Raw genomic sequence first — 26,252 nt, 5'->3', positions numbered from 1 at the left:
GTTTAGTACAGAGAATTCCTGCAGGAGAAACTAATATTTATAACAATGCTAGTCAAAGTATTCTGTCTCCACTCCCAAGATCATTCCTCTAACTAAGGAAAGCAAGAAACAAAAAGCCTCCTCCGCCAAAACCAGCCCAAGTTGTTTCTATTGTTGATTTCTTTTGAAGTCGATGATATTGAAGCCTTGGGCATATGCTAATCAACCAGGTCCCACATTTTAGTTTTCCAAATTTAGTTTTCCACACAAGGTTTTGAGCTTTATAAACAACTAAGCATTTACAAAGAGAGTATGTTTTAAACTGATCCAACTAAACTATGAACAAGAGATCAAGTATTACTCAAGTGCCGCCTTTCAAAATGCAACAGTTGAAACTTTTGATTCGGATTTGGAAGAACAAGGCTTACTATTGCTCAAGGCGAGGCCCCAGGCAATAATGCTTATTTTCTCCTCCACTTTATTTTATAAATGCATCTAAATATCACTGGGACTGGACCAGTAACTATGAACTATGAAAAACAATCAATACCCACTATCACCACACACAATGCAAACTCTAGAAATATGCACATAAATCACGCATATGGTTCCTACGATACAGGCCCTTCAAAGTGAGGGTCTCTATTTACAGGCAGTACAGCTCCTATCCATCACAGCAGCTTATGAGAACAACAGGCATTTAAAGTCGAAAATGTTCTTATCCTGAAAAAGTAACCTTGAACTAAGCAAGGCAGCAGATAATTTGTGCCATTGATTTGCGCAGAGCAATCCTCTCAGAAGCATTCATTTAGTGGCTTGGTTTTCAAAACTTGCAGAAGAGAAATTTAACTTTCATAGGCCTTAAACACTTACTAGGTTTCTAACTCTAGGACTCAACCCCCCTTCCCAGTTCCCTTAAGAGCTTTTTCAAAATGGAAAGGATAGGCTGAAACCTTCTGCAGAAACTTTCTAATGGAAACATTGACTTCCTTGCGCACCCACTCAGTTGTATAAAAGCTGTGGCAACTTGTCATACAGGAATTTCACAGCATCCCAGGGTTCTTTCACCATCTCCTTCAAACACATTAATTAACTTTATTCTGTGTTCTTAAAATTTGTGACATTAGATACTTGGAACTAAACGAAATACTGAAATACATTAATGTACTGTATTTTGTTGAAAACTCCATATGAAACTATTCTTGTCACTATTTTTTGAGCAACCAGAGATGGAAAATACAAAAGCCTTACCCTTTTTCAGATGAATTTAAGACAGTGGAAATAAACCAAACACCTTATTAGTTTATTCCCAGATAGGAAACAACAAGTCACTGCAAAAACTTTGTATCATGTACTGCATAGCCAGTCAGCAGACCTACCAGCTCCTGATTGATCCTATTTAATTCACCATGCTAAAAAATACACACATCCTTTATGTTTTACAATAGAAAAACTACATTAAAAAAAAAAGTCCCCCTATGTGCATCCCAACAGCAAAGAACTCAGTTTAGCCCAGTCACATTGGTAAAATTAGGCAATTTTGCTGCATTGCTTTTATAGTTACTTACCCACCAGATCACACCTTCTTTAAAATATATGTACTTTCCCCCCCCCAAAAAAAAAGTTCAAGCTCCTCACACTGAATGTTTTTTACTGCTCACACATAAAGAAAAAGTATCTGGGAGTAATTTGCTTTTGGCATACACAATGGAATGTGGAAAGATACCTTGGAAATCAAATTGATGTGAGTTCTAATATTTCTGTGTAGAGAGAGAGAGAGAAAGAGAGAGGGAGGGAGGGAGAGAAAGAGAGAGGAAGAAGGCGGGAAAGAGAGAGAGAGGGAGAGGGAAGGAGAGAGAGAGAGAGAGAGAGAGAGAGAGAGAGAGAGAGAGAGAGAGAGAGAGAGAGTGAGTTAGAGAGTAGCTATTACTCACACCTTGCTATGATAACATGACTTGGCAAATACAGAGGGTCAAATGCCTCCCCTCTCCTCCCCTCCATATTGTCCTGCTATAATTGGTCACCAGCAATTTGACATAGAAAAGGTTTGTACATATGCACTCAGCTGGCATGCATCCAGACAAGGCCTGGGGAGGGAGAACTTTGCAGGAGTCCCTGCTAGACACACACAGTTGGAAGAAAGCCTGCAAGACTGCAGATTAACAGTCTACAAAAAAAAAAACCCCAACACCCAGACTATGTTGGTCAGCTGAAAATCTCGTCCCCAGATTTCAAACCAGTCTGTCAGACACTAGACCTGGCAGTGCCTGAGGCTACTAGCATAGCTCTGTTTCCAGGCTGCTTAGATAACAACTGTGCAGCTAAGGGATGGACTGGGAGAAGTTATTTTAAGTTGCAATTACCGGTTCATACCTTATCAAAAGAGTTAGATGAGCACAATCGCTGCTAAATAGCTTCCCCTGCTCCTCTGAAAGAGCAACAAGCATTTTAATCATGGCAACTAAAGGCAGAGTAAACAGTACCAGGTGAAGAGTTCGGTGCATACTGCTGCTGCTACCACCCCAGGAAACTCCAGTACGTCCCGTTCTTTTCACAGGCAGTCCTGCTGAAACAGGTTTGAACCACATCTCTCTTTTTTCTTGTAGAAATACTTACTCAGCCTCTTTCTTACAATGAGAGAGGATCCAACTAAACCATCATGTTGTGGCAGTGCTCAAGGCAGAGGAATGCACAGCAGCCTTCTCTTTTTAGTTGAGGGCTGGGTAGTCCCAAATGCACACAAATGTAAAGCACTTTGCACTTTCAAAACAGTCACTGAGTGTCCAGGAGAAGTGTTAGAAACATGAGCAAGAAGGAAAAGCAGCACTACTGCACATCAGGTGAGGCAGAGCTTTAGAAGAGGTTAATAGCAAGGTGATGGAGTGCAAGGTATTCTCCATTTCCTATACACAGACTAATTCCAACATGAGAAAAAACGCTAACATCAGATCCAATATTAAAAGTCATTGCCATAGCACAGAATATTCTTCAGCAGGTAAGGTTAAGTGTTGAAGGACAGCCTGACCTTGCTACAAGTTCATCTAAAGTCATAAGGCTGAATGAGGAAGTTGGGCACAAATAAGTAAGTTTTTACTTGCATGAATCCTTACATAGCTACACCTTGGCAATGGATTTCTCTTAGATCAGTCACACAGCTGCTACTAACAGCAGAGACTGGACATCATAAATTTTATGCTCCCATACTGGTAGCACCTACAGTTTAAGAATAATGGTCCTATCAATCCTCCAGACCCGCTACTGGCTACCAAATACAGTATTTTCCATCAAATATTTAATGAAATTAGTTTTAATAGGATTTTATAGACCAGCTACAATCACTTATTGTGACCTTTCAGACTACTGCGACTTTCAGAAGTCAGATATTATGTTACTTATTTTATTTACCATTAGAAAACTCTACATGCTGTAAAAAAGTACATATGGCACCCAGCCACCATTGAGAAGGAAAGAACTGTGTGCTTTCCAGTTTTCTAAACTAGGTTCTGGAACATTTTCTTATAGTTTTGGTAACAAATTGTTGAAGAAGCTACTGTAAGGTTTCGTCTTTCTCCAATACTTATATTATGATCGGTTTTCCACTCCCCTTCCTGAAAGAAAACCCACCAAAAGGTTGCAAGATTTTTACTTTTTTTTCCTGGCAAGAAGATGCTGCTCTAAGACTGCGCCACACACAAACTGGATGAGCAGCCAACTGCTGAGTGGGAGGCTCATTAAAAAGGGCCATTTGCTTGCCATATGTCTCTTTCTTCTAGACAGACTAATTCTAGTCATTAGAATTTTAACCAGAAATGCAGATTAGCAAAGCAATCTGCTAAAATGGCACCAGAAATTTTCATAAGCAGAGTATTGAGAACCACTTGGTCCTCAGAGCAAGTTCCCAGTTTGACATGGGAGCCCTGACCCCAAAGCAGGGTTGGCAGAGTACCTCATCGTTGCAAGGCCAGCATTTCCCGACCTCCCAGTGGGGAGCCTTTGTCCCTCCATCTCCTTCTGCTCCTGCCATCCACCACCACCCAGGCTGCTGCTATTGTCTCCTGCTTCCTCCCTCTACCACCAATTTCCCCTCATTCCTCTCCCTCCCTACTACTGCCCTAACATTCCCACACCCAGCAGGATGACTACAGGAGTATAAGCTGACAAGATCAGCCAAACCTGTCTGCCATTGAGAAGTCTGTGCACTGTGCTCCCAGCTTAGGGAGGCAGCACAAGCACATCTGCTCCCAGCCACCTACCTAGAATATCTCTTGCAGACCTTTGTGTCTATTGGATCCATAGGATTCTTTGACACCTTTGCATATCTTTAACAGTGTGTGTACTACCACACCAGTACACAAGCACAGGTAACCCACAGTCACCCACAGGCTTCCTGCAGTGGACTAGCAGTCAGTCAGGGGAATCAAAGTGACAAGAAAGGAAAACAACCAACCAACCTCAACCCTAAAGGACTTCAAGTGTATCTCAGCCTCTTTTTTAGAATCAGATAAAGTAGTTTTTCAGATAGGAACATATGCATACTAGATCTTTTTATAAATATCAGTCTCTATTTATATACTACTTTAAGGCACTATCATTGTGAACTCAAATTCAGGTTCTCGCTTAATTTTATTTAGAAAGTTTGTCTAAATTCACGTGTTATGTTACTACAGCAACTGTCCTCTTGGAGGGTTCAACAGCACTGCACAGGAAAAATCTGATACCATGAACAATTAGAAGTACTGACCATTTCCCCCATCCAACATCCCACAAGGTCTAGTGAAAGCTAAAGCTGATTTAATATGATACAGCAACTCCATTCCTATTCAGAGTATTTCTCATCCCATACCTCAGGATATGCTGTAGCCTTTCCCCTGTACTGACTCTGAGGGATGCATCCTTCCCAGTAGTTGGCTCTGGGTTTCTAAGTCACATTCATAAGAATCCCTCAACTCAGATCCATGAATCTGTATTGCAGCACTACTTTGTTTTTCTTCTGTTTTTGGAGATGCCATTTGTGTAGCAAATGTCTTAATTCCCCCCACATTCTTTGAACCCTAGTAATTAATTTAGCAGGGACACAGTAGCTAAAGAACTGGGTTATGTAAGTCACCCTGCTCGCCCATCTCACCAGCGTTTCACTTTTCCCATCAAGCTTCACAGTGATCCCACCTGGCCTACAGAGACTTTTTACTTTTTGAGTTTGGAAACACAGAGGCTCATATGGCATTTTATCAGAGACAGTTTTCCCCAATCAGTACTTCCTGCTGAACGCTCTTTCTCCTCCATAGACACACACTTCACAGTTGCCTATGTTCAAAAGGTTATTAATGGTGAAAAAAAAAATTAAACAAAATATAAATAAACAAAGCCAGTTCTGGCAGAAGGCAACAGATGAACTTCCCACGATTTTGATGAAGACCTTCAGAAACCTTCAGATGTGATCTCGCATCCTAATCACAAGTCCCTCTTTCTTTTTGTGCACATGTGCAGCCATCATAATGAAAATGGGACCTTTCACACAATGAGCTGGTCCACAGGCAGTAAAAGACGGGTCAGGTGAGTACCATGAAACAAAGTAACAAGGAACAAATGCAGCCAGTTTGAATTACTTCAGCCACTCAAATGCAGCCAGCCAGCGTTGGCTGGCTATTCCCAGTCTACTGCAATACAGGATTCATGTGAGATGAACCAGAAAGGTTAAACCAGTGACAAATATTTAAAGAGTGTGCTGTGAAGGTGCCTCCTCTGAAAAACATAACCTTATTGGCATTTTGATTTAAAAGATTTTCTTACTTTACATAGGCTATCAACCAAGATGACAGTAGCATCTGTTAGTGTCGTAGATTTTGTGATAGGTGGCTCAGCAGCCAAGCATTCCTAGTTTGAGGACACTCCTGAAAGCCCTTATACAGTGTACGGTGTATTTCCTTCTTTTCCCCTGCTCTGTCCGCCTTTGGGATCAAACTGCACACTCTGGTTCAACAGAAGAGTTGAGTCTCACCTGCAGTAAAGGGAATGAGTGCAAGAAACGGAGTTTCATGTCTGTATGTAAAGCTGTGAAGAAGTTAACATATGCTTTCAGTATCCCTCTAACATGTAAGTCCTTCAGAGCGAGAAGTTAAATACCCATGTTTCTCCTATTGAGTATGGTCACCTTTGCTATTACTGTTAATAGCTTCCCCCTCACACACACTGAAACAAGTTCACCTCTGCCAACCAAGAACAGAAAATATCTGCACAACAGCCCATGACAATAAAAAAAGCCAGTTTTTCCACTTCTTTAAGTTTCAAAGCTCACAGAAGTGCCTTTCCCTGACACAGCAGAATTACTGTCTTGGATCACAGGCTAAATTAAACACACAAATTACATTCTCCATATAAACAGTTATACATGACTTAAATAGCAGGGTTTTATTTTCCTATTGGCACCAATTGGTACAGTAGTTCAGTCAAAGCTTAAGACATCAGTGATGTCAGTTGCTTTAATAGGCAGCACTGACGTGACCAGCTCTCGTTCCCAGACGTGAAGTGTGCCGGTTTCCATGGGGAGGATGCTCCAAAGAATTCCTACTGCACTTCCTATCAGTTGTTTTGAGCAGCAAATACTGGCTCCAGGGAAAAAAAAAGTCTGTTTGGGCATCCAAAAATTCACAGATGATGTCATCCCGCACGACAGATTTCTCTGAAGCTCCCTCCCCAAACACACATGACCTATCAAGACTCCTGCTCTACATTCCTGCCAGCTGGGTTCTGTATTTACAGAAGGGAAAGACATCAATAATTTTTGCCTTGCTTGTTTGCCATGTTAGCTCAGTTGTAACAGTTCCCCCTCCAGTCCCCAGAAGCAAAAGGGACAGTCTGTCTGAAAGAGATTTCATAGACTAATTATAGAAAGCTCATGGCAATTTCTTCCCTCGCAAATTCCCATGCAGATTTAGTCCATGTAAAAAGTCAGAATATCAGCAAAGGAAAAAGTGGGGACGAACTTAAACAAAGTGAAGCCAAAAGCAGAAGAGCCAACCAGATGAAATGAAAAAAAAAGAAAAAAAAAAAAAGATATGCAGTAGACCGTAACCAAATTCCTTATGCATTAAAGACTGTACTTCTTTGCAAGAGTCTTCATCTGCTACTAGCATGCACTGTGATCCAGGTAAGACTCATGCGATAGTTACACTGATGACTGCATCATTCCTAGCAGTCACATGTGCTTGATTTCTTCTGCACCTGGTACTCTGTTTATATGAAAAATTCATTCAGGCCTCATTATTCATATGAAAGATCAGCTCAAAACATACAATTTTTTAGAATTTAATAAAAATTCTTCCTCCAAATTTGCACAGAAGGAAAAGCATATTTATTTAACTGATTAAACAGTGAGCATAGCCTTTACAACTACCTTCTCTTTATTCTCTTCTTCCATTAAGGGATAACTTCGAGCCCAGATGGGTGGTGCTAAAACTGTAAAATTCCTACTTTACAAAAACTGAAGTTCCAGACTGTAATTACAGACTATAGGCTAACAGATCCTCTTTGAGCTCCTTAACTACCCTTAAAAATTTTTAACTGTATGATTTTCTACAGGCCTGAACATCTAGTTCAGGGTAGGAAAGGTGTGAAGCAGTTTCACACTTAATTCATTACTTGTTTCAGTGCCTAGAAACAGGGAGCTTCATCCCTTCCAAACCTTGCTGGCAGGAGCTCACCAACTGGGTAGCTTGTGTTCATCCACCTCCTCCCTTTTAAATTCTTAAGCTATACCTTATGAAAGAGGAGAATAGCTGCCTCTTGGGAACTCAGGAGCCACATTTCCAATTTCCTTGTGACTAGTTCTTAGGGTAGCCTCAAGGGGTCAGAAATGTGGGATCAGACGGAAACCTTGAGTGCAGCCTCTGATTCCCAGTAGGGATCAGCCTTTTAGTTTCAGCTTCCAAGTGGTTAAGTTAGGCAGCTTTTAAGACCCTTCTCTCAAGCACTTAAGTCTTTCCAGCATCATGTAAGCGAGCCCAGCACTCCACTGTACCAGCCAAGAGCTAAGGCAAAGTAACTCAAGCAATGCCAAGCAAATCCTGTGTGATTCAGGCCATCTCCCAGTCTTCTGGGAACCAGTTTCCTGGCTGCTATTCTACCCTCCCCCCTAAACTGCAATCTTTCAAAAGTCATCCTCCCCAGTCAATTACTTTAGTACAAGCCTCCAGAGCTTTTTCCCAATTGATGCAACTCCAATCGTCTTCTTTGCTGCCCACAGAGATCTGAAACAAGAAAACAAAAGAAAACAAAAAAACCCCACCACCTTACAGTGAATGCTTGTAAGGTCATAGCTGAATTTCAGCAAGTTTCAAGTTTGCAGACTTTGAGTAACAGCCAAGAACTGTGGAAGTCTGAGAGGAACATGTGATACTTGGAATCATCAGTTGTAAAAGCTTCAAGTTTTCACTCTCTCCTCCTACTCCTTTTCTCACAAATAAAACAAAAAGTTCAACACTGAGGTAACTCTTAGTTTTTTGGGTTTTTTTAAGCAAGGGTAAGATTTTACTTGTCCTGAAGTCAGAAGAGAGAAAGACAGCTGTATCTAAAAGTGTGCACCTCTTTCCACCTAGTACCTCAACTATAATAGTACTGGAAAATATCACTTGTTACAAGCTTTTGGTCCCTTTAAGGCACTAAGCAAAATCCCATGAAACCAAACACATTTTATAGTACAAACTGGTGTCTACAAACCACAGACTCTTAAATCCAGGTTAGAAATAGAGAAAATGCAAGTATTTTCTTTCCATGAACTTCTGGGACATAATCAGACTTTTCCTTTATCACCTGGAATACTACTACCCTGTAAACTAACCCTACTGCTCTTGTTACATCAAAGAGCAGCAGCCTTTGAGAGCTGCAAATGCTACAGCAGTTCCAGTTTTGCTGCCTGGTCCATCTGAAATATCTGAAAGGTAGATTTGGAAATAAAAGAGAGTTGAATGTGGTTTCACTAAAAAGCTGAATACAAACTTTGATATATCCACCCACCAAACTGAGCATCAAGCAAATTCTAAAAGTTCTGTAGGGGACGTCATGAATCTCATAGGCATAAGGATGTATATGCACAAAGACAGAAACAGTCTCACAGTCTGCTGATTTTAATTTATGAAGATGGTAACTTTGCAAGCAAACAAACAAAAAAAAAATAAAAGGGAAGCCCCCACACGTATACATTCCTTAATTGTTATGAAACAAAATGCGAAGTAGAAGAGATTCTCTAACACAGATGGTACGACAAAAAGGGAATATTTAATTAAAATTAGGTAAAAAGTTGCTACTTGGCCAGACTGGCTAATGGGGGGACATGAAAAAACAGGAAGAACAAGTGCACCCACAAATGCAAAAGGAATAAGCAATTTTTGCCAGCAATTTTATTGACTTCATTTTGATTCTGTGATTTGATATTGCACTGTAGATCAATGGAGAAGTGTTTTCCAAAATTTAAATGGGCACAGAAAAGTGGAATAACAGACAGACAGGACCATAGGAAAGTCTGACAGCAACTAAACTTGTTGAAGGTAACTTTGAAAAAAAAAAAAAGAATATGGATATTTGCTCATGTATATAAGAACAGTTCATCCATTATTTCAAGGTGACAGGTTTGAAAAATCCATGAATAGAAAGAGCTTCTAGACTACAAAGCTGTGATTTCCTAAAATAGAAAAACTAAGTCTTTGGTGGGGAAAAATGAGGTAGCAACTAAACTAAAATCAAGTCGATAAATATATTTTAAGGCATAATCATGTCCCTGACAGAAAAGCATGGAATTATGCCACATAAGGAGTTGCAGGTGTTTCAGACACTACTGATCTCCAACTTAGAGCTGAAGAAGCAAGCACTGCTCAGGAAAACGAATGTCCTCTCTTTTTGCAATACCCAGGCACTACTCTACAATCAGACTTTTAGATGAATACCAAACAGACTTACTTCTATATGTTTTTTGAGATAAAAGGGTTGCAGTTCTCAGGAAACTTCACACAGTCAAGTATTCAGAGCTACAGAAGTCACATCTCTTTTAAAAACACAAAGACTAAATGCTGGTGGCAATGCTTTCCTTTAGGAGGTACCTGTGAAGAAAAGCTTTCAAGCCTCCAGTTGCTTTTCAGATTGTACAACTCTTTTCAAGAAAAAAAACCCAAAACAAAACAAAACAAAACTTGGGAACCAGGGGGGTTAAACACATGAGTAGATTGTTTTCTTGCTTTTCTTCTGAGGACATCCATTCATTAATCATTTACCAGCCACATGGCAGCCTGCCTCTCTCAGAAGCACTGAATTTGGGCCCTGTTCTCCAGAAAGTGATATTCAGTTGTAGAGCACAAAAGCCCCAGGAGAACTGTGTGATAGCTGGGTGCCAAGTTAAGTTCAAAGCAAAACACAAATTAAAATGCAAAACACATTTTGTATCAGGGAGTGGTGTACCTGTTGGCTAGAAAGGACTCACTTAAGTTCTCTATTCCAGAACAGTGTCCCTCCCTGTCTTAGATCTCACCCACCTCTTTGAACTTAAAATTACCCCATCAGAGCTGTACTGCTCAACTCCCACAGAAGAACAGGCATAGCTCTCCCTGGCACCACCTGCTCTTCCCAGGGAGGTAACAGCCCAGACAAAGGGCTCTTTGTCCGACATCACCTTCCTTGACCAGCAAACACCACCCAATTGCACCTGAGGCAGTGGAGAGTCTAAACTGAATGTAAGACAAGGAGGTTCCCCCTCTGTCCCCGAAGTCAGCACAAGCTGGCAGCCAATGCCATAATGCCGACGAGCAAAGGATGTGTGCCAGTCTAATGTTTTCTCTTCTATCCAGGGCTGGGAAGAGAGCATACTTACAGAAGATCCAACATACTACAATCATCTAAGAGTGTTCAGCAACACCAAAGTAAAAATCAGAGGTCTTCCAGACCTTGGATGCATCAGGTTCAGGGTGGGTACTGAGAAATAGCAGCTGCTGCCGTCATCAAGACAATTAGGAAATGCCTAACTCACACCACACTCCAGTGCTCTCCTCCCTCAGTGCCCAATGGCCAACTATCCCAGAGTGGGCAGCAGCAAAACTGTGCCTTAGAGGCAGTCATGCCTTTGGACCTGAGAAACTTCTGCAGCTGCACGTTGCAAAATCTCAGGGATTTTGCTCTACCCTGCTCCACCACTGCCAAGGCAAGTTCACTCCTGAGAAGACCTGCAGAGAGCGTCTTCCTCTGTGTTAGCAGGACACCATGAGGAACAGGCTCATCAGGCAGCACTCCATGATTAACAAATCAAACCTGTAGAAACAGGTTTCAGTAGGACGTTTGTTGTACACCAATTCCAACACCAGAGAAGGGACTTCTGACTCATTCCCACCCGACACCCCACCTGGGGAATGTTCACATGACAGAGTTTTATATTTCCTCGTTTAAATGACATTAAGAAAGCTATCAGCACACTTAGGAACGCAACTGGACAGGGCATCAGTGATTACTCTGTATTAGCAATCGCACACCTTCACTCTGTGGTGGGGAGGTGTGAGTTGACAGGAATATTTCCAGCACTCCAGATGCATCATAGTGTGGCACACCCTGGAATAGGGTGTTACTTTCTAATACCTTTATAAAAGTATTTTCGTCATCAGTTGCCTCCTGTGACCACACAGACGGCAGCAGAGACACAAGAGGTCTCCTCCAGACCCTGGGTAAAGCTGAGTAGAAGCTTAAAGAAAAAGAAAAGAACTTTTATGTTTGTATGTTTGTCTTTTTTAAAACATCATCTCAAAGAAACAGCTTTGCTCTCAGAATGGAAAAAAACCTCAAACAGACAGCAGAGAAAATGAACCCTCAGTTGCAACAACAGAGATAAGGCCCTAAAAAAACCAACAGTAAAAGTCCGGTTATGATTTGATTAAACATGGGAGTGAGTATTTGGGGCAGAATAACCTAAATGCTGCCAACCCATCTCAAAGTACTTTTTCTTCCATTGCATGCCCTCACCAAAACTAGCACGATCTGTGGAAGAAAAAGCTGTGCTGTGTAGGTGGGGGCATGCACACACTCCACAGCCCTCTGTGCTGCTTTTCCTGTACAGCAAGTTTTAGGTAACTACATCCAACTTGATCATCAACTTTCATATCAATAATCTGCACACATAAAGAATTGTGGCCATGTAGCACAGGTGTTTAAAATGGACTGAACCGAAGCCATTTACAGTCAGAGCAGACCACCTCTGTGGCTTGATGAGTCCGCAAAAAAGCTTTTGATAGTTTTGAGCTGTAGAGCCCTGGAAGGTAATGAAAGAAGAGTCAGACAACACCTGAGGGGCAGAGTATTAAAAACTCTCAGACAGTGTCATTCAGTTATCACAAAATACATTTAAGACGTGGTCATCAGTACCCTGAGACACATTTTCCTACTCAGATACCTCTGCAGAGGAATGAGAGGCTGTCCTGTGTGAGCAGCAGCAGAGCAAAGCGTAATTCTGCAAGATACCAACATCTTCCAAATTCAGATCATAAACCAGTATTTTCCAGAGGCTAACCCTCAGTACGTAGCAGTTTCTGAACTTTCAAGTATTTTCATCTCATTTATCAAGTTAAAGATTACAGTGCTGCCTAAGAAGAAAGTAACAGTAACGTTTAACATCAACTGGAGGGTATTGGTGATACATGCTCACTTTTAGAGCAGAAATTCAGTGTTAAGGATATCACAGTACCAGGAACAAAACAAAACTAATTCAGACAGAGAACTGATAAGACCTTCCTATAAGTATCAAGTATGAATTGTGTACCTGAGGAAAGCAAAGGACACCAAAGCAATGTCCATATGCTCCATGGTTTACCTTGGACTATTGTGAAGCCCACTCTTTCATGCCAAGACAGGGCACTATCAGGACATTAATTTTGATATGTTCTCCATTCTATATGTACATGAAAACTTCTGTTGCTTTAGGAGCCAGAAACACAGTCATTTGGTTTTAATTACATAAAAATTGAACTCAATACTATATTAATTTTTACTCTAAAGAGAAGCAGACTGGAGAGAGTATTCAAGAGGGAATGGTTAGACTAAAAGCTGTCATATATGACTGTTCTTTAACAGTAAATGCAAAAATTAACCATATTTGCCATCCCCAACAGAAATGACCAGGATAGCAGTTTCCCAGTAAGGAAAGGAGCATCAGTAAGACTGAAGAACTTGGTTTCTGTTAATGAAATTTCACTTAAACACATCATTTTCCTTCTTTAACAAGGCTTTATTGTATTTGTTGTATTGCATTGTTTAATAAGTGTATCAGAACCTGATTAAGCACATAGCAAAATAAGATTTACTTCATGTTCATATTTTTACATGTGAATGATGACTTTGTGGTACTTAAAGCCACAATCTCAAGAGAATAACAACAGTTTCAACTTCTCTTCCTGCTCAACTGTTGCAACCAAAATCATGCTGCAATTTGTGACTTAAAAAAAAGGTATTCCACTAAAGTAAAAACAAACCTAGAAAGTACTGAGCTCTTACGTTCCCTCTCTGAGGGTCATTCTGGTAAGCAGTACATCTTACTTGACAGAAGTTTAAAATTTAAGCATGCAAAAAGTCAGTCCTATAATCCAAAATTTATATAGCATTACAGTTTACAAACATTTGCCTACAAGGACATAAAATCCCTCCTCTAAAACCAAAAACTAATGGCTGAGCCACATATCAACATTCTGCCAACTGTTCTAGCTGTGCTTTCTGCAAAGACAGAAAGCTCTCACATGCCAACAGAGAGCTGTGCCAGCCAGTTCACACAGCAATCATCATCTGACGGCACTACCTTTTGGTAGCTGCAAGTCCTTCTCAGAAAGGTAATGATTCTGGAGCAGCTGCCACCTCCCAGCCTTCTCAGAGATCAGTGCAGAGCAGAGCCCCAGCTCGCTCCAGAGCCAGCTGCATAACTGTGTCAGGTCAGCACCAAGCCCAGCAATTAAACTTGGCCTCTTTAGTGCAGGGTTCTGGATCCCGAGAGCAGTGAACGCAAGGCACTACACAGCACAGCGCTGAAAGCACACTCAGTGTTAGCCTGTACAGTACTCCACACCAGCACAAGTTAACTTTAGGGTATGGAAGACATCTCTAAATGCATTTAGATGTTAGCATCCAAGCGCCAGACTGCAGCACTTTCCTACCTAATCCTTCATATGCTTAGTTTCCTCTCTCCTTTCATGTAGGCAAGCCCATCAGACATGCTCTGATTCTGCAAGTTAGCACTGATCATTTTCGTGAAGTTCCTTTGGCAGCATCAGAGTCCATCACATATTCAGTAAGTGCCCTCAGTACGTGGCAGTTTCTGAACTTTCAAGTATTTTCATCTCATTAACGAAGGTTTTGTGGCAAGGAACTTTCTGGAAATTGACAGCAAAATGTAGTCTGCCAACTAAACACACACTCTTTTCTGCATTAACACAAGCCAGGAAGAAAAGCTCATTAACATTTTTGTAGTATCTTAGGGGACAGATTTTGATTTTGCTGGTGTCTGTGTAAATTTAAGCTACTAATGAATGGAAATACGGAGAGTCAGGAAACCCTGCTTAGCAGATCTTTGTTAACTTGAAAAATGAAGGATCAACTTCAGAAAACCTTTAAAGATTCAATCTTCTTTCATGCCAATAACCATTTTATTTTCTGTTCTCTTTTTTCCAGGAATCTGTGAGGATTTTAAAATGCGGCATTCAGTTTGAAGGAAGAGAAATGTTTATCTGTCCACAGCACTGGAGCTTATGCAGCCAGAACACGTAAAATAAAAAAGTCAATGTTACTAAGCATAAGCACTAGAAGATGTTTATACTAAGGAAGTTAAATTCATAAAGTTTTAAAGCCACAGCTATTATGACATCTATATGCCATCAGACCTAGTTTTTACATGCATCTTAAAAAAAAAAAAAAAAAAAAAATTAACCTTCCAGAAGCAAACTCCAAGGACAAACAGTACATAAGAAGGCAAGTGGTGCAAGTTTCATGTCTGAAATAGGGTGCACCACAGCAGTTACAGCAGTGGTGTGATTGACGGAAAGCATTTCAGCCAGGTCTAGTACAACTCAGCACACTCTCACTGCACCTGTGTTTTAAAGGAGACTGTAACAGAGCTGAGTACATTACTCAATTGACAAGTGTTTATACAGAAGACCAAGTAAAACACTAAGTCCCTGTCTTTACTTTGTAGCCATGGCTCTTTCAGTTCACGCTTTCCAGCTTTTAAAGTTTTCTATCTACCTCGATAAGATAAGCATTTCCTACTCACATAGTATTGTTCTATTGAGCTTGTGAATAAGGACATTAAACAGCAGGGAACAGTATTAAAAATAATTTCCTGGGAAAGTAAAAGTAATTTGAAATCGTAAAATAAATATGGATTAGTTGCATCATAGCTACTTGGAACAACAGTATTTACTACATCATCCAAAAAGGCTGACAGTGACAAGGAACTACTGAGGAGTGTTATTTTAAAAACTATGGTATTATTACAAAGAGTCCCTGGCTTTTAACGTGGAAATATCAAAAAAATCCCCCCCAGTTTGAGTATGCAACGAAGTGTAAAACCCGTTACGTCTTTGTCCAAACATTTCAAGGCATTTTCAAGCTTTCGCACTTGCGTCTCCACATTCACAGATGAGAAGTGCTGGCAACTCATTATGCTCGAATTGAAATCAATTCCTCTACATAGCTACACGTTCTGTTAATATGCTGCTCAATGAAATACATATATTTAGTAGCCCTGGGAGCAAATCAGTATTTCTTGTGCTCTGCAACATTACTAAAAAGTTAAGTCACAGACACTGGCATCAGAGGCTGAGCTTCACTCTGACAAATGAAGTGATCATTGTAAGTGGTAGGCAATTCATTCTTCTTGAATTTGCATTTCAGGTCAACAATAGCTTTACCTGCATAATGTACAGGGATTTCTATCTTTGGCCCTATGACGTAGTGACCCTCCTCCAGACTGTGAGCTGTAATTGTTGTCCACTGTCGACATGAATGAATCAGAAGATGATCGCTCTCCCGAAGACCTTCTACAGTTTCTCCTGCAAAACAGATGTAGGTTTTCTTTTTAAAAAAAACAGACTTATTGCATGAAGAATTAGGAAAACTTCACAACAAGCATTTTATTCTCATTGGTCCTTATTTTTTCCAGACTTTTGATATTTAAAAATCCAATTAAATAGATTTTAATTCTAGAGAGTATTCGATTTTGCAGCGTAAGCACTTTACCGTCCAGAAAACAAACATAAAGCAGAACAACTCAGAGCATGCATACAATAATACAGAGACGCAATTCAGATTACTCAGCAGTGGCTCTGGGGCTCCTTTTTCAGCTTACTGCATAAACAGACTTTTCATATTTCTCTTTCTGTCTGCCTATCACACTTCATATAAATGCTTGAGAGGTCTTTTAGTTTTTAAATAAAGGGAAAACCCCAACATATTCATATGTTAAAAGATCAGCATCACACCATCCTACAGCCACCTGAAGCCAAGTCTTGTTCATTACTATGAAGTAACTGGGTATCACACTTGCAGGTACAGAGATATCATCTTTGTCATTCTATGCCTTCGCAAGTCACTGCCTAATTAGCCATTCATAGGTCTGTAAACTTAATCCTATCACTTAATGAGGAGAAATAAATAAGTAAAAAAGTCCCCTCCCAGAGAGAAATTCTACCAGAAGCCCCCCCAGACAATGTGTAGCTCATCTTCGTAAGGCCCTCTCTCATACTCTGGTGTCTGTCAAATCAATCCCAAACACAGAGATACAGCTCCCCTTTCTTCCCCTGTCCCTACCAACTCCTCTTCATTTCTGCAGAGTATTCTCCCCTTCTCTACAGTTTGCAGCACCAGATCAGGACTAGAGTGCATTGCCTGATTTTCCAGCAACTGCAAGAGCCAGATTAGACAGATCACTCAAAATGTCAGCTATACATCTCAAGCATCATATACAAAAAAAATTTCACAGAGCAGGATGTATCATAGCAGACTGCTCTTACGCACCTGCAGTCCTGCCCACCATGCTTCTGCATTAAACACAAAAAACCCAGCCTTTCTCAAGGTGTCTTTAAAGCAGTCACTTGAACTCTCAAGAACACTCAGTAGACTCTAAACGCAGGCCAAGAATAATGGAGCTTTAAATTTCATTTCCCTTCTCTCCCACCAGCCCTCTGCAGCTACAGCCAAAAATAACGCAAGTAGTTTAGCCCTGAAATCAAGTTTGGACAAAACCCATCCCCTTCAGCTACTACAACAAACTGCACTTTCTCCTCACTGTCCTCTGATATTCCTAAAAGTCAGTGGAAGAATGAGAATTTCCTCAGCCTGGGGCAGAAGACATTTCCCTTATTCAATCTCTGCAGAGGAGAGCTACTTCCCACCGAGATTTTTATTTGCCCACAACAGGCGCTCTTTTCCACCGTAGGCAACAGCTACTACACACCCCATTCCTGCCTGATTTCATGCTCCCATTCTATCAGAAAACATCCTCCTACACGATTCAAAACACAGCAACTGGCGTGTATGAGAATTGTTAGATCTTAAATCAGAAGAGACCATTACGACCATCTGCTCCAACACCCTTTGGCCGCAGGATTTTGCTTGTTTTCTCCAGAAACTTGGATTTGGCTAAACAAAGGAGAGACATGGCCCAACCTGCAGATTCCAATACATGGACTTCCCTGGGTCTGCTGTTCATGACCTGTTAAACCTTAAAAAAGTTCCTGTTTTGCAGATTTGGGTCTTTAACTTACAACAGTGTGTAAACTGCTATTACAGGGTTGTGGAAGAGGAACAAAAAAAAAAATTTAAAAAATCAAAAGCTATACAGAGTTCCTTAATACTAGTCATTTTTGCTCCCATGAAGGTACAGTTTCCAGGTTTCCTTCTTTTTCACAGCACAGAAGGTAGCTTCTAGGTAAACAGGCTGATTTATGAACTGGTTTCCAAGTGTTCCTTGAACCACATCCCTTGGCAGCCCAGACAGGCAGTCTGCTTAACACCAGCTCCTGATCCCTGGGAAGCACTACCCCTCCACCCACACTGGGATAAGGGACCTTGGAAAGGTGGGAAAGAGTGGCAAAACTGCCATGCAGCACCAGAGAACTCTTCGGCCCCAACCATATCTTGAAAGAAATTCAGATATATTTGTTGGAGGGGTCATGCATCTGTTAAATTTTAGTAAATTATCAGACCTTGAGCATCTCCTGTTTTCTGCTCACAGGGAAACTCCTAATACATATAAAAATTATCTTCAGCAGCTGAAATTTTGAGGGAAAGTACAATAATAATAATAATAATAAATGGTGTTACTTGAAACTCATGTTTCAGTTCAGATTGTTACACTTATGCTTCCTATAATCCATGGCAACAAGTAATTATTTTGTCCCACAACAAAATCAAACTAATGACATCTAAGGGAAGAATTAGTGTTTTACTAGTTTCACTGCCAGTGGTAAACAAATTTGGAATAAAATAAAAAGCATCTCTGGTATGCTTTTCTCTGCCTTACAATCTGTAGGTATAATTTCAGTTCATTACCTAAAGGAAGGCTGGATTCTACATCCAGGATTGCAGGGAAATAATTACAGTATGGGTCACTCTCGAAGAGTCTGAGAAACATATTCTCAGGAAAATAAAGACACCCATTATGAAAAGGTGCTTCCAGTCATGGCTCACATGCCATGATCTGTTAAAGTGGTTACTCCACTAAAACTGGGTGGGACAGGTGAGTGTAAAAAGAGATTAGTAAGGCAGGCCCAAGACTAACTACGTAATTGAGTCTGCAGCTGGAAGTAGCTGTATTTTTTAAACAGAACCTTGGAAACCACAATTCTTATTATAACAATTATTTGCTGCAACCGATTACACAGGAAACGAATTTTGTGCTTTGCCACAGGAGACTGAGCCAAGGAGAGAAGGTGGAGCAGATGTGACAGGGAGGTGACATTCCCCCTGGCTCCCTCACAATAGGAAGGTCTGTTCTTACCAAGCCCTGATCTTTCCTAACCATGGGCGAGACAGATTCCTGGGGTTGCTTTATAGGAAGAGGCTCCTTGCCACCAAGGAAATAATGGACACATCACAAAAACACCTGGTTGATGATGGTCTCCATGCTACAGGAGGAAAACGTGACTGAGGACAACAGAATATGGCAATACATACTCTCTTCTTTCTTCCCTTTTCTTCTAGTCTGTCTCCCCCATAAGACTTGCTCACTGCTTTTAAAGTGGTTTCTTCCAGGTAAGAAACACCTCTGACACTTGCTACACGACTCGGCTCCCAGCCCAACCCGGCCCAGACAGCCCTTTACACTTCTTGGCCAACTGTACTTTGCAAAACAGCCACACACATTCAATCTGATTTTCCCCCCCACCTCAGTAACACAAGTTATGCAAGCCTTCCATTAATCACATTTCAGCTATGTGGGAGAGAACTCAGCAATCCTCACATTCACCAACTATGCAACTCGGTTCTCACCTATTCAACATACTCCTACGCCACTGCTTACATAAAAACAAGATGCCATGAGAAAACAGAGAACACAGGCCACTCATCTTCAGTAGCAGTTTTGTCTCTTATGATCCAGTACGGATTAGCTATATCTTTTCATCCTCTCCTCCTCGCTGCCCCACATGACTGTAATATAATTAAACCACTACAAAGAATCTACAGGCAAATATTTGTGTTGTTTTTCTTCCCCCCAAATAAATGTCAGAGAAGCAAAGAACTACAACGTGCAACTCCCCACCCTACTCCAAGTTGTCTACCTCTTTCCAAATATGAGTCAAGTTTATTCATAATCATGCCTGAGACTAAGAAACCCATGATTTGCTAACAGTGTCTAAACCCTAAATAAAGTGTCAACACCCATCCTTGCCTGAGATTAAAAGCCTCACACTTCTGAACTGAAAACTTAGCCTGTATGTTCTGTCATAAGCTGTCCTCCCACAAGCACTCTGACCACAACCACTATTTGGGCTACTTCACCCTGCACCACCAAAGCAGCACTGCAACAGGTCTTCATGTGTTCATTGCAAACAAGATTCACTATCATTTTTTAATTACATGACCCATTTCCATGAAATTCCTATCAACCTCTAACATTGTAAACAACACCCCTGTTGAAGGGCAGTCGCAGGGGGAATGCTGACTGGGAAAGGAAAACTGTTCGCATGTTGATACAGCTATAAAAAAAAGGTAATTTCTTAATCAAGAGTTGCATGCTTATTAAATACCACCTACATTAAATACCAATACTTTAATAGTTCTTTCCAGTTCCAAAACTGGATCATCCACATTTGGCAAATCTTGGCTCTGTCACTGTAAACACTCCAATTTCAAATTAACAGCTAACAACTGTAGCAAGACTGGGAGCAGGACACCTTGATCTACAAATTCAGAGATGAATTTCTATTTTCACTTGCAGTTTTTAAGAACCAAGTGAGAAAACAGAAGTCAACTACGTGCAGGGACTGAATTTATAAATGTCAAAGCTGCAGCACAGAAGGAAGCAAGCACTGACCTCCCTGCAAGTAGTTGCCACTGTTTACTTTCTAAAGACATACACTTTTATTTATTTTAGCCTTTCACAATTCCCAAATGTCTAGGGTAAAGCCTCGGGGATAGAGCTGAAGACCACTCCATTTTTTAAGGGTTTGAGCACTCCCACCTCCTCTTTGCTTCCTTCTGGGTCATAGAATATCTCAAATTGGAAGGGATCCACAATGATCATAAACTCAACTCTTTACTTCTCGCAAGACTGCCTAAGACTAAACCATATGACTAAGAGTATTGTCAAGATGCTCCTCGAACTGACAGGTTTGGTGCCTTGACCACTTCAGTGGAAAGCCTGTTCCAGTGACCGACCACCCTCTTAGTGAAGAGCCTTTTCCTAATATCCCATTACAGTCCATAAAAGAAAATTCACACAGGTCCCGCATATTCTGCTTGCCAAAGACAACAGTGACTTTTCAACACCAACCACTAAAGAAAATTCATCAAACAAATGAAAAAAATCCCAAAAAACAACAACTAAGCCCCAGCTTTTAAGGTTCTCCTCCTAGTATCGAAAAACTAACATTCAAGTCACTGCAAAACGTTCAGGCCAATATGACTCACTCACTCACAGAAACTACACTGCTAAAAATAAGCACTGATCTACAGGAATATAAACGCTTTATAATGCCACACACTTTGTCATCAAGGCTAAGAGTTTGCATCACTGCTTTAAAGCATAAGCTTTGCGTCTGGGGACATTAAAATAGTAGGTAACAAGGTAATTCAGAGAAAGAGAAGTCGCATGCAAGGTTCCAGTAACGTAACAGATTCCATTTGCACACACCAGATGAACTAGATACCATTTTCTCTTGCCAGGAAGATGGTTATGGAGACATTCCACTCATTCATCACAGAAGACTGAAAAGCGAGCTTAATGCTGTCCCTTGCACATCAGTTCAAGCATGCTGAATTTTCTCTTCCTGGATCAAAAAGGCTGATAGAAAAGAACTCACAAGAACCTTAAGATGGCTTTTGTGAAATAAGTGGTGAAGAAGATGCCTGCAAAACCCCAGGGAAAACTCAGCAAGACTTAGGGCCATGTGTTTTCATTAAGCCTAAACACCATCTGCATGTAAGGCAACAGATGCTGTACAATTAAGTGCATCACCCAGACTGTCTTGGTCAGCTAAGTAGGTGGTGAGTTTAATTATTCCATCTAATGTTCCACAATCACATTATATATTATTAAACAGAAAAATCTCAGCAATATTAAAATCATTTCAGTGGGTGCTCAGCCAGGTACCTACAAAACCACACAAGAGAATAACTTCAACTTTATCCCCACTCAAGTTTGCACTAACATTTATTAGGAATGAAGGGTTAATTGGTGCAACTGCAAAAAGAAGTGGTTGGCTGGTCAGGTGAGCAGTCTGCTGCACAGTAACTATGCAGGACTGTCAGCATGTGGCCAGTGTTACAAGGGAAGAAGGTTTATTTTACAACAACTGAAAGCTAAGAGATGAAATTATTAGAAGGCGGAAAAAAGAAACAAGTGAGGTTCTTTGTTATTTATCATGCTGTCCCCACACTGAGGAGCCCTACTTACATGGTATCTGCTCCAGTGGGCATGCAGCTTCACTGGACTTACCCTGGTTGAGGACCAAACAAGCCATACATTAACATACACCTTAAAACTATCCTACTGCATCACGAAAAACAAAGGAGAGCCCCAGCCAGCATGAAATGAAGTTACAATCTATTTTTAAAAAAGAAAAGGTAAAAAGAAAAAACAAAAAACCAGTATGACAGACTTCATGACTGTGCAAAGAGATGTTTCGGGTCAGAGGGAGGTCACACTGCTAGCACAAATAAAAATGCCAGCGCTGCTTTTCCATGCCAAAAGAAGAAACCTACAACACCATGCACTAATAAACTTATAAAAGCTGGCTTGTTTTTGGAAAGGCAAACTTGAGTTCCTACTCAAGTGACAGCTAGTTACATAGCTCACACACATGGCAACACCTTAAGATGAATTCAATTCCTTTTCACCATTATGGAAGATCCACAGCAGGCAAAAGCTGAAGCCAAGGCCTCCTTTCAGCACAAAAGTTCAGGGGTCCCTCATCTAAAAAATGGGAAGCTCAGGGCCCAGTGCTGATGAGACAGTACACCTGAAGAGTCCATACACAGGTCAGAAACACCCAGCAGTGCACAGCGAGCACCTATGAACTGCAGGCACTGCACACACCAGCTTCAGCCTCCTTGGCAATGAGGGGCTGTGAGCATCACAGGTACCTGCAAGCCTTTCTAAGGTATGCTTTGCAATGTGGCCAGGTGCTAATACCAGGCTAGGTACCACAACATCCTTTTGTCTTTTTTTTAGAAAAAAAACAAACCAAACCAACCAATCAACCCACCAAAACCAAACAAAAAACCCCAAAACAAAACAAAACAAAAAACAACCAAAAACCAACAACAAAAAACCCCCAATCATAACTCAGAGCCATTCTCATCTGGGAGTCTGTGTTTTGTCTCACTGGTGGACTCATCCTTTACATCATCTTCAAACAGCTCTCAGCACTTTGGTTCTTGTTTAGCCAGTTATTCCTTTGGGCTTCTGATCTCTTGAAATACAACACAATGAAAACCAAGGCATAAGGATCCACAGAAAAACAACAGACAGCAAATTCTTGTTCCACACAAAACAAGTAAGCCAAAAAAGATCAAGATATATGTCAGGCTACATCACGGAGAGTTCACTGTTAATTTCAATTTGGACTCATTAGATTCAGGGACACACAGAAGCACCACTAGTGCTCAAGCAGCACTGCACTGAGTATGTTGCTTTCACAGTAGTAAGAGTACAAGTTCTCTGGAAAACACACACAAAAAGCTCCACCCAAACTGCTAGCATGGGCAACAGGTCAATGGAAGAGAACTCCAAGTTGTCAATTTTCCAGACTCTTTGAGTCTTAGCATCTATTTTCATTGGAGCCTGAACTCAAAGAGCAGCATGAATTCTTTCACTTAGGGAACAAGACTATATGCCCTAAATAACCCTCTGTGGTTTTAATACATGCAGTGGAGGAGAAACAAAAGAAATTAGTATGTGACAACTCAGTAGAAGACAGACCTAGCATATTCTATTTATTAACCAAACACCTGCATTGCCATCATACATGACTATCTGAGGGCAGTTGTCATCAAGGAGATGAAAGAAACAAGTGAGCAAATGCCCTTTTTTCCATTAAAAACATGGACATCATCTGAAGTCAGAATAGTTTTCCTGTTTCAGGCAGACTGAAACTGCAACAGTGAGCAGGACAGCTTCCATCCGACTTCCACATGGCTGTCAACACATGATCCTTCACCATGTCCAGCACTCAGTCCTATTACTGCTACCACATCTCACGGGCACAACAGCTGCCTCTTCTCCTACAGACCATTTCACTAATACTTAAAGTTTTCTTCTTTTATAAGGAGAAGTTTGGAATTTACATTTTGGGAGAAGAAAGAAAAAGTTCTTTCTAAGCCTGAATATTCAAATTAGGACAAACCATTTTATTTTATTATTATTTAGCAGGTCATGCAACCTCTCCTCATGACAGCTTCTACCTGAACTCTGAGGGAGGGTGGAGGAAGTCAAACCTTTTGTTTTCTGCATGCTGCATCATACTCCAGAGTATTTGTTGGGTATTTACCAATGGAGACATACCTCAATGAATGTCAAAGATTAATAAATATTAAATTAGGGTGGTTTGCTTGCTTAAGCTTTGGCACTGTACTTAGTTACTGAGTCAAATCTCCACGAGCTGTTCAGCCTGCCAGTGCTATTTCTTCCACAAAAGCACTGGTCTATATGTAGGTCAGCGGAAAAAGTTCATTAGGTAGAGAACAACATCCAAATTTTCCAGCCATAAGTAGCAACAGGAATTTGCATGGAAAAAATTCACATCCCTGTAATGTCCCTCAACGGAAGGAAAGAAAACCCTGGAAATATTGTGTTACATGATAAAGCCTACTTGTAGCAACATTAGACCTATATGAATTGAATTTTTTTTTTTTTTTGTCACTATGACTGAACAGATGCTTGGAAAAGTTACCCTTGCATAAAATGCCTAATGGGAGAGAAGTAAAAAGGGCATGCAATTATAGAAAACACTGCTACTGAAGAAAAATCTGGTCTGAAAGCCTCTCCATGTTATCAGTCTCACTTTGTTATTCCATACAGATACAAAAAAAATTAAAAAATTAAAATCTAGCTGATCAGACAAACTTCCTTGTTTAAAGAAAAGCAAAACAACTTGCAGGGGAGTATATCATACAAAGTCTAAATAAGGACTGCTGGTGAGTTAAAAGGGTATAAATATTGTAATTTCTAGGAGCAAATGTTGTAGTTTCTAGGAGTAAGAAAAAATAAAACAACAGCCAAAACAAACCCAACCCACGTTAAAATTTAAACATCTCAGAGCTATAAAACATAGTGTACTAAATTTTTAATTTAAAGTAGGCAGATTCATTAGGAAAGTCTGACAGCGGTCTCATCTGACTGTGTCTGAGCATAGGGGAAAAGATGAAAGCAGAGGGCTCAGTGCCCAGCTACAGAATCTTTGGAGCTTGCCACACAAGTATCTGGAATAAAAATTCCAGTTATATCTAGAACGGTTGATAATCAGCCTCACTTTTCAGTTTCCTGTCTTCCTTCTCAAACAAATTCCCAAGCAGTTTTCAATATGTGCTTCCATTTAACACTTCCACTCCTGCAGCAAATTCATTTGTGCTGCTTCCTATTGTCTGGATAAACCAGTAGTTTTGTCATGATTCAAACTGTGACCTAACAGCCCTCTCTCAGGAAAAAAAAATCCTAATATTGACGTAACCTTCCATCAGCTGCATAGACTCCACATCTTCCAGTGGATGACAAGTTCCCCTTGACAGCATAAGGATTCATACTTATTTTGATTTTAAGATGAGTTATATGCTTCCTTCTTTTGCCAAAAGCAAGAAAAGGGAAAAAGTTGCTAGTAAAGGAGGGAAGATCAGACAAAATTACTTGAAAATCTTGGGTGTTGTCTCTCAAATTAAGATTCAACCCAGTGGTCTTTAGAGTTGCTTTTTAGACTACAAAACAGGTTAAAGGTGCTTTTTAAAGTTTTAAAAATATTTTTATTTGAGCCACAGGAGAGTCCAGGCATTGAAGCCAGCTCAGGTTGTGCCTCAAACTCACCAAGAGTTTCACACAATGTCTTTGTTCTCCGCTGCAGAGACAAGGCAGAAAATGTCCATGAGACTCACCCAACCCCATCGAGCCCAGACTGAGACATGCAGCTGCCCAAAAGCTGCTTATCTGCAGCAAGATCTGTCACCAGCAATTACACTTGTCTCAGCTTTGGATGGTGGAGGGAGAGACACTGAATATTCTTGCAGCTTCAGGAAGAGCTGGGCAAGATGCACTTACCCAAAAATGCTTTGACCAAGATGAAGCCTCTTCCCACTGTACACCTCTTCCCTTGGATGAAACACAACTGCTGTTGGCTACACTGCAACAATTTTCAGTTGTCTGCACAGGACATCTAGTTTGCTTCACCAACTCCACCTGCTTAGCAAGGAAGGAACAAGGATAGCATCACCCTCAGACTGCCTAATATTACTACTTGGGGTACTTCAGGTATTGATGTAATCCTTCAGTCTCACACTATTGTGATCAAACTTTGCTCTGGGTGACCATTAAATATTTCACAATCAGCAGAAAGGAA

The 26,252-nt window shown here is 40.7% G+C and overlaps 1 protein-coding gene across 1 annotated transcript in view; it reads right to left on the bottom strand.

Annotated features, from left to right (window-relative positions):
* Positions 1 to 26,252, bottom strand: part of GAREM1 (GRB2 associated regulator of MAPK1 subtype 1) — a 99,216-nt gene that overhangs the window by 60,061 nt on the left and 12,903 nt on the right. Inside the window, exon 2 of the mRNA XM_032692051.1 lies at positions 15,897 to 16,037. Coding sequence (XP_032547942.1) covers positions 15,897 to 16,037 — 141 coding nt within the window. The remainder of the gene's footprint in view (positions 1 to 15,896; positions 16,038 to 26,252) is intronic.

This window comes from Chiroxiphia lanceolata, chromosome 1 (assembly GCF_009829145.1).
Source record: "Chiroxiphia lanceolata isolate bChiLan1 chromosome 1, bChiLan1.pri, whole genome shotgun sequence".
In the NCBI taxonomy this organism is placed as follows: Eukaryota; Metazoa; Chordata; class Aves; order Passeriformes; family Pipridae; genus Chiroxiphia; species Chiroxiphia lanceolata.
The sequence above is the reverse complement of the archived record's forward strand: the minus strand, read 5'-3'. Positions and strand labels throughout refer to the sequence as shown.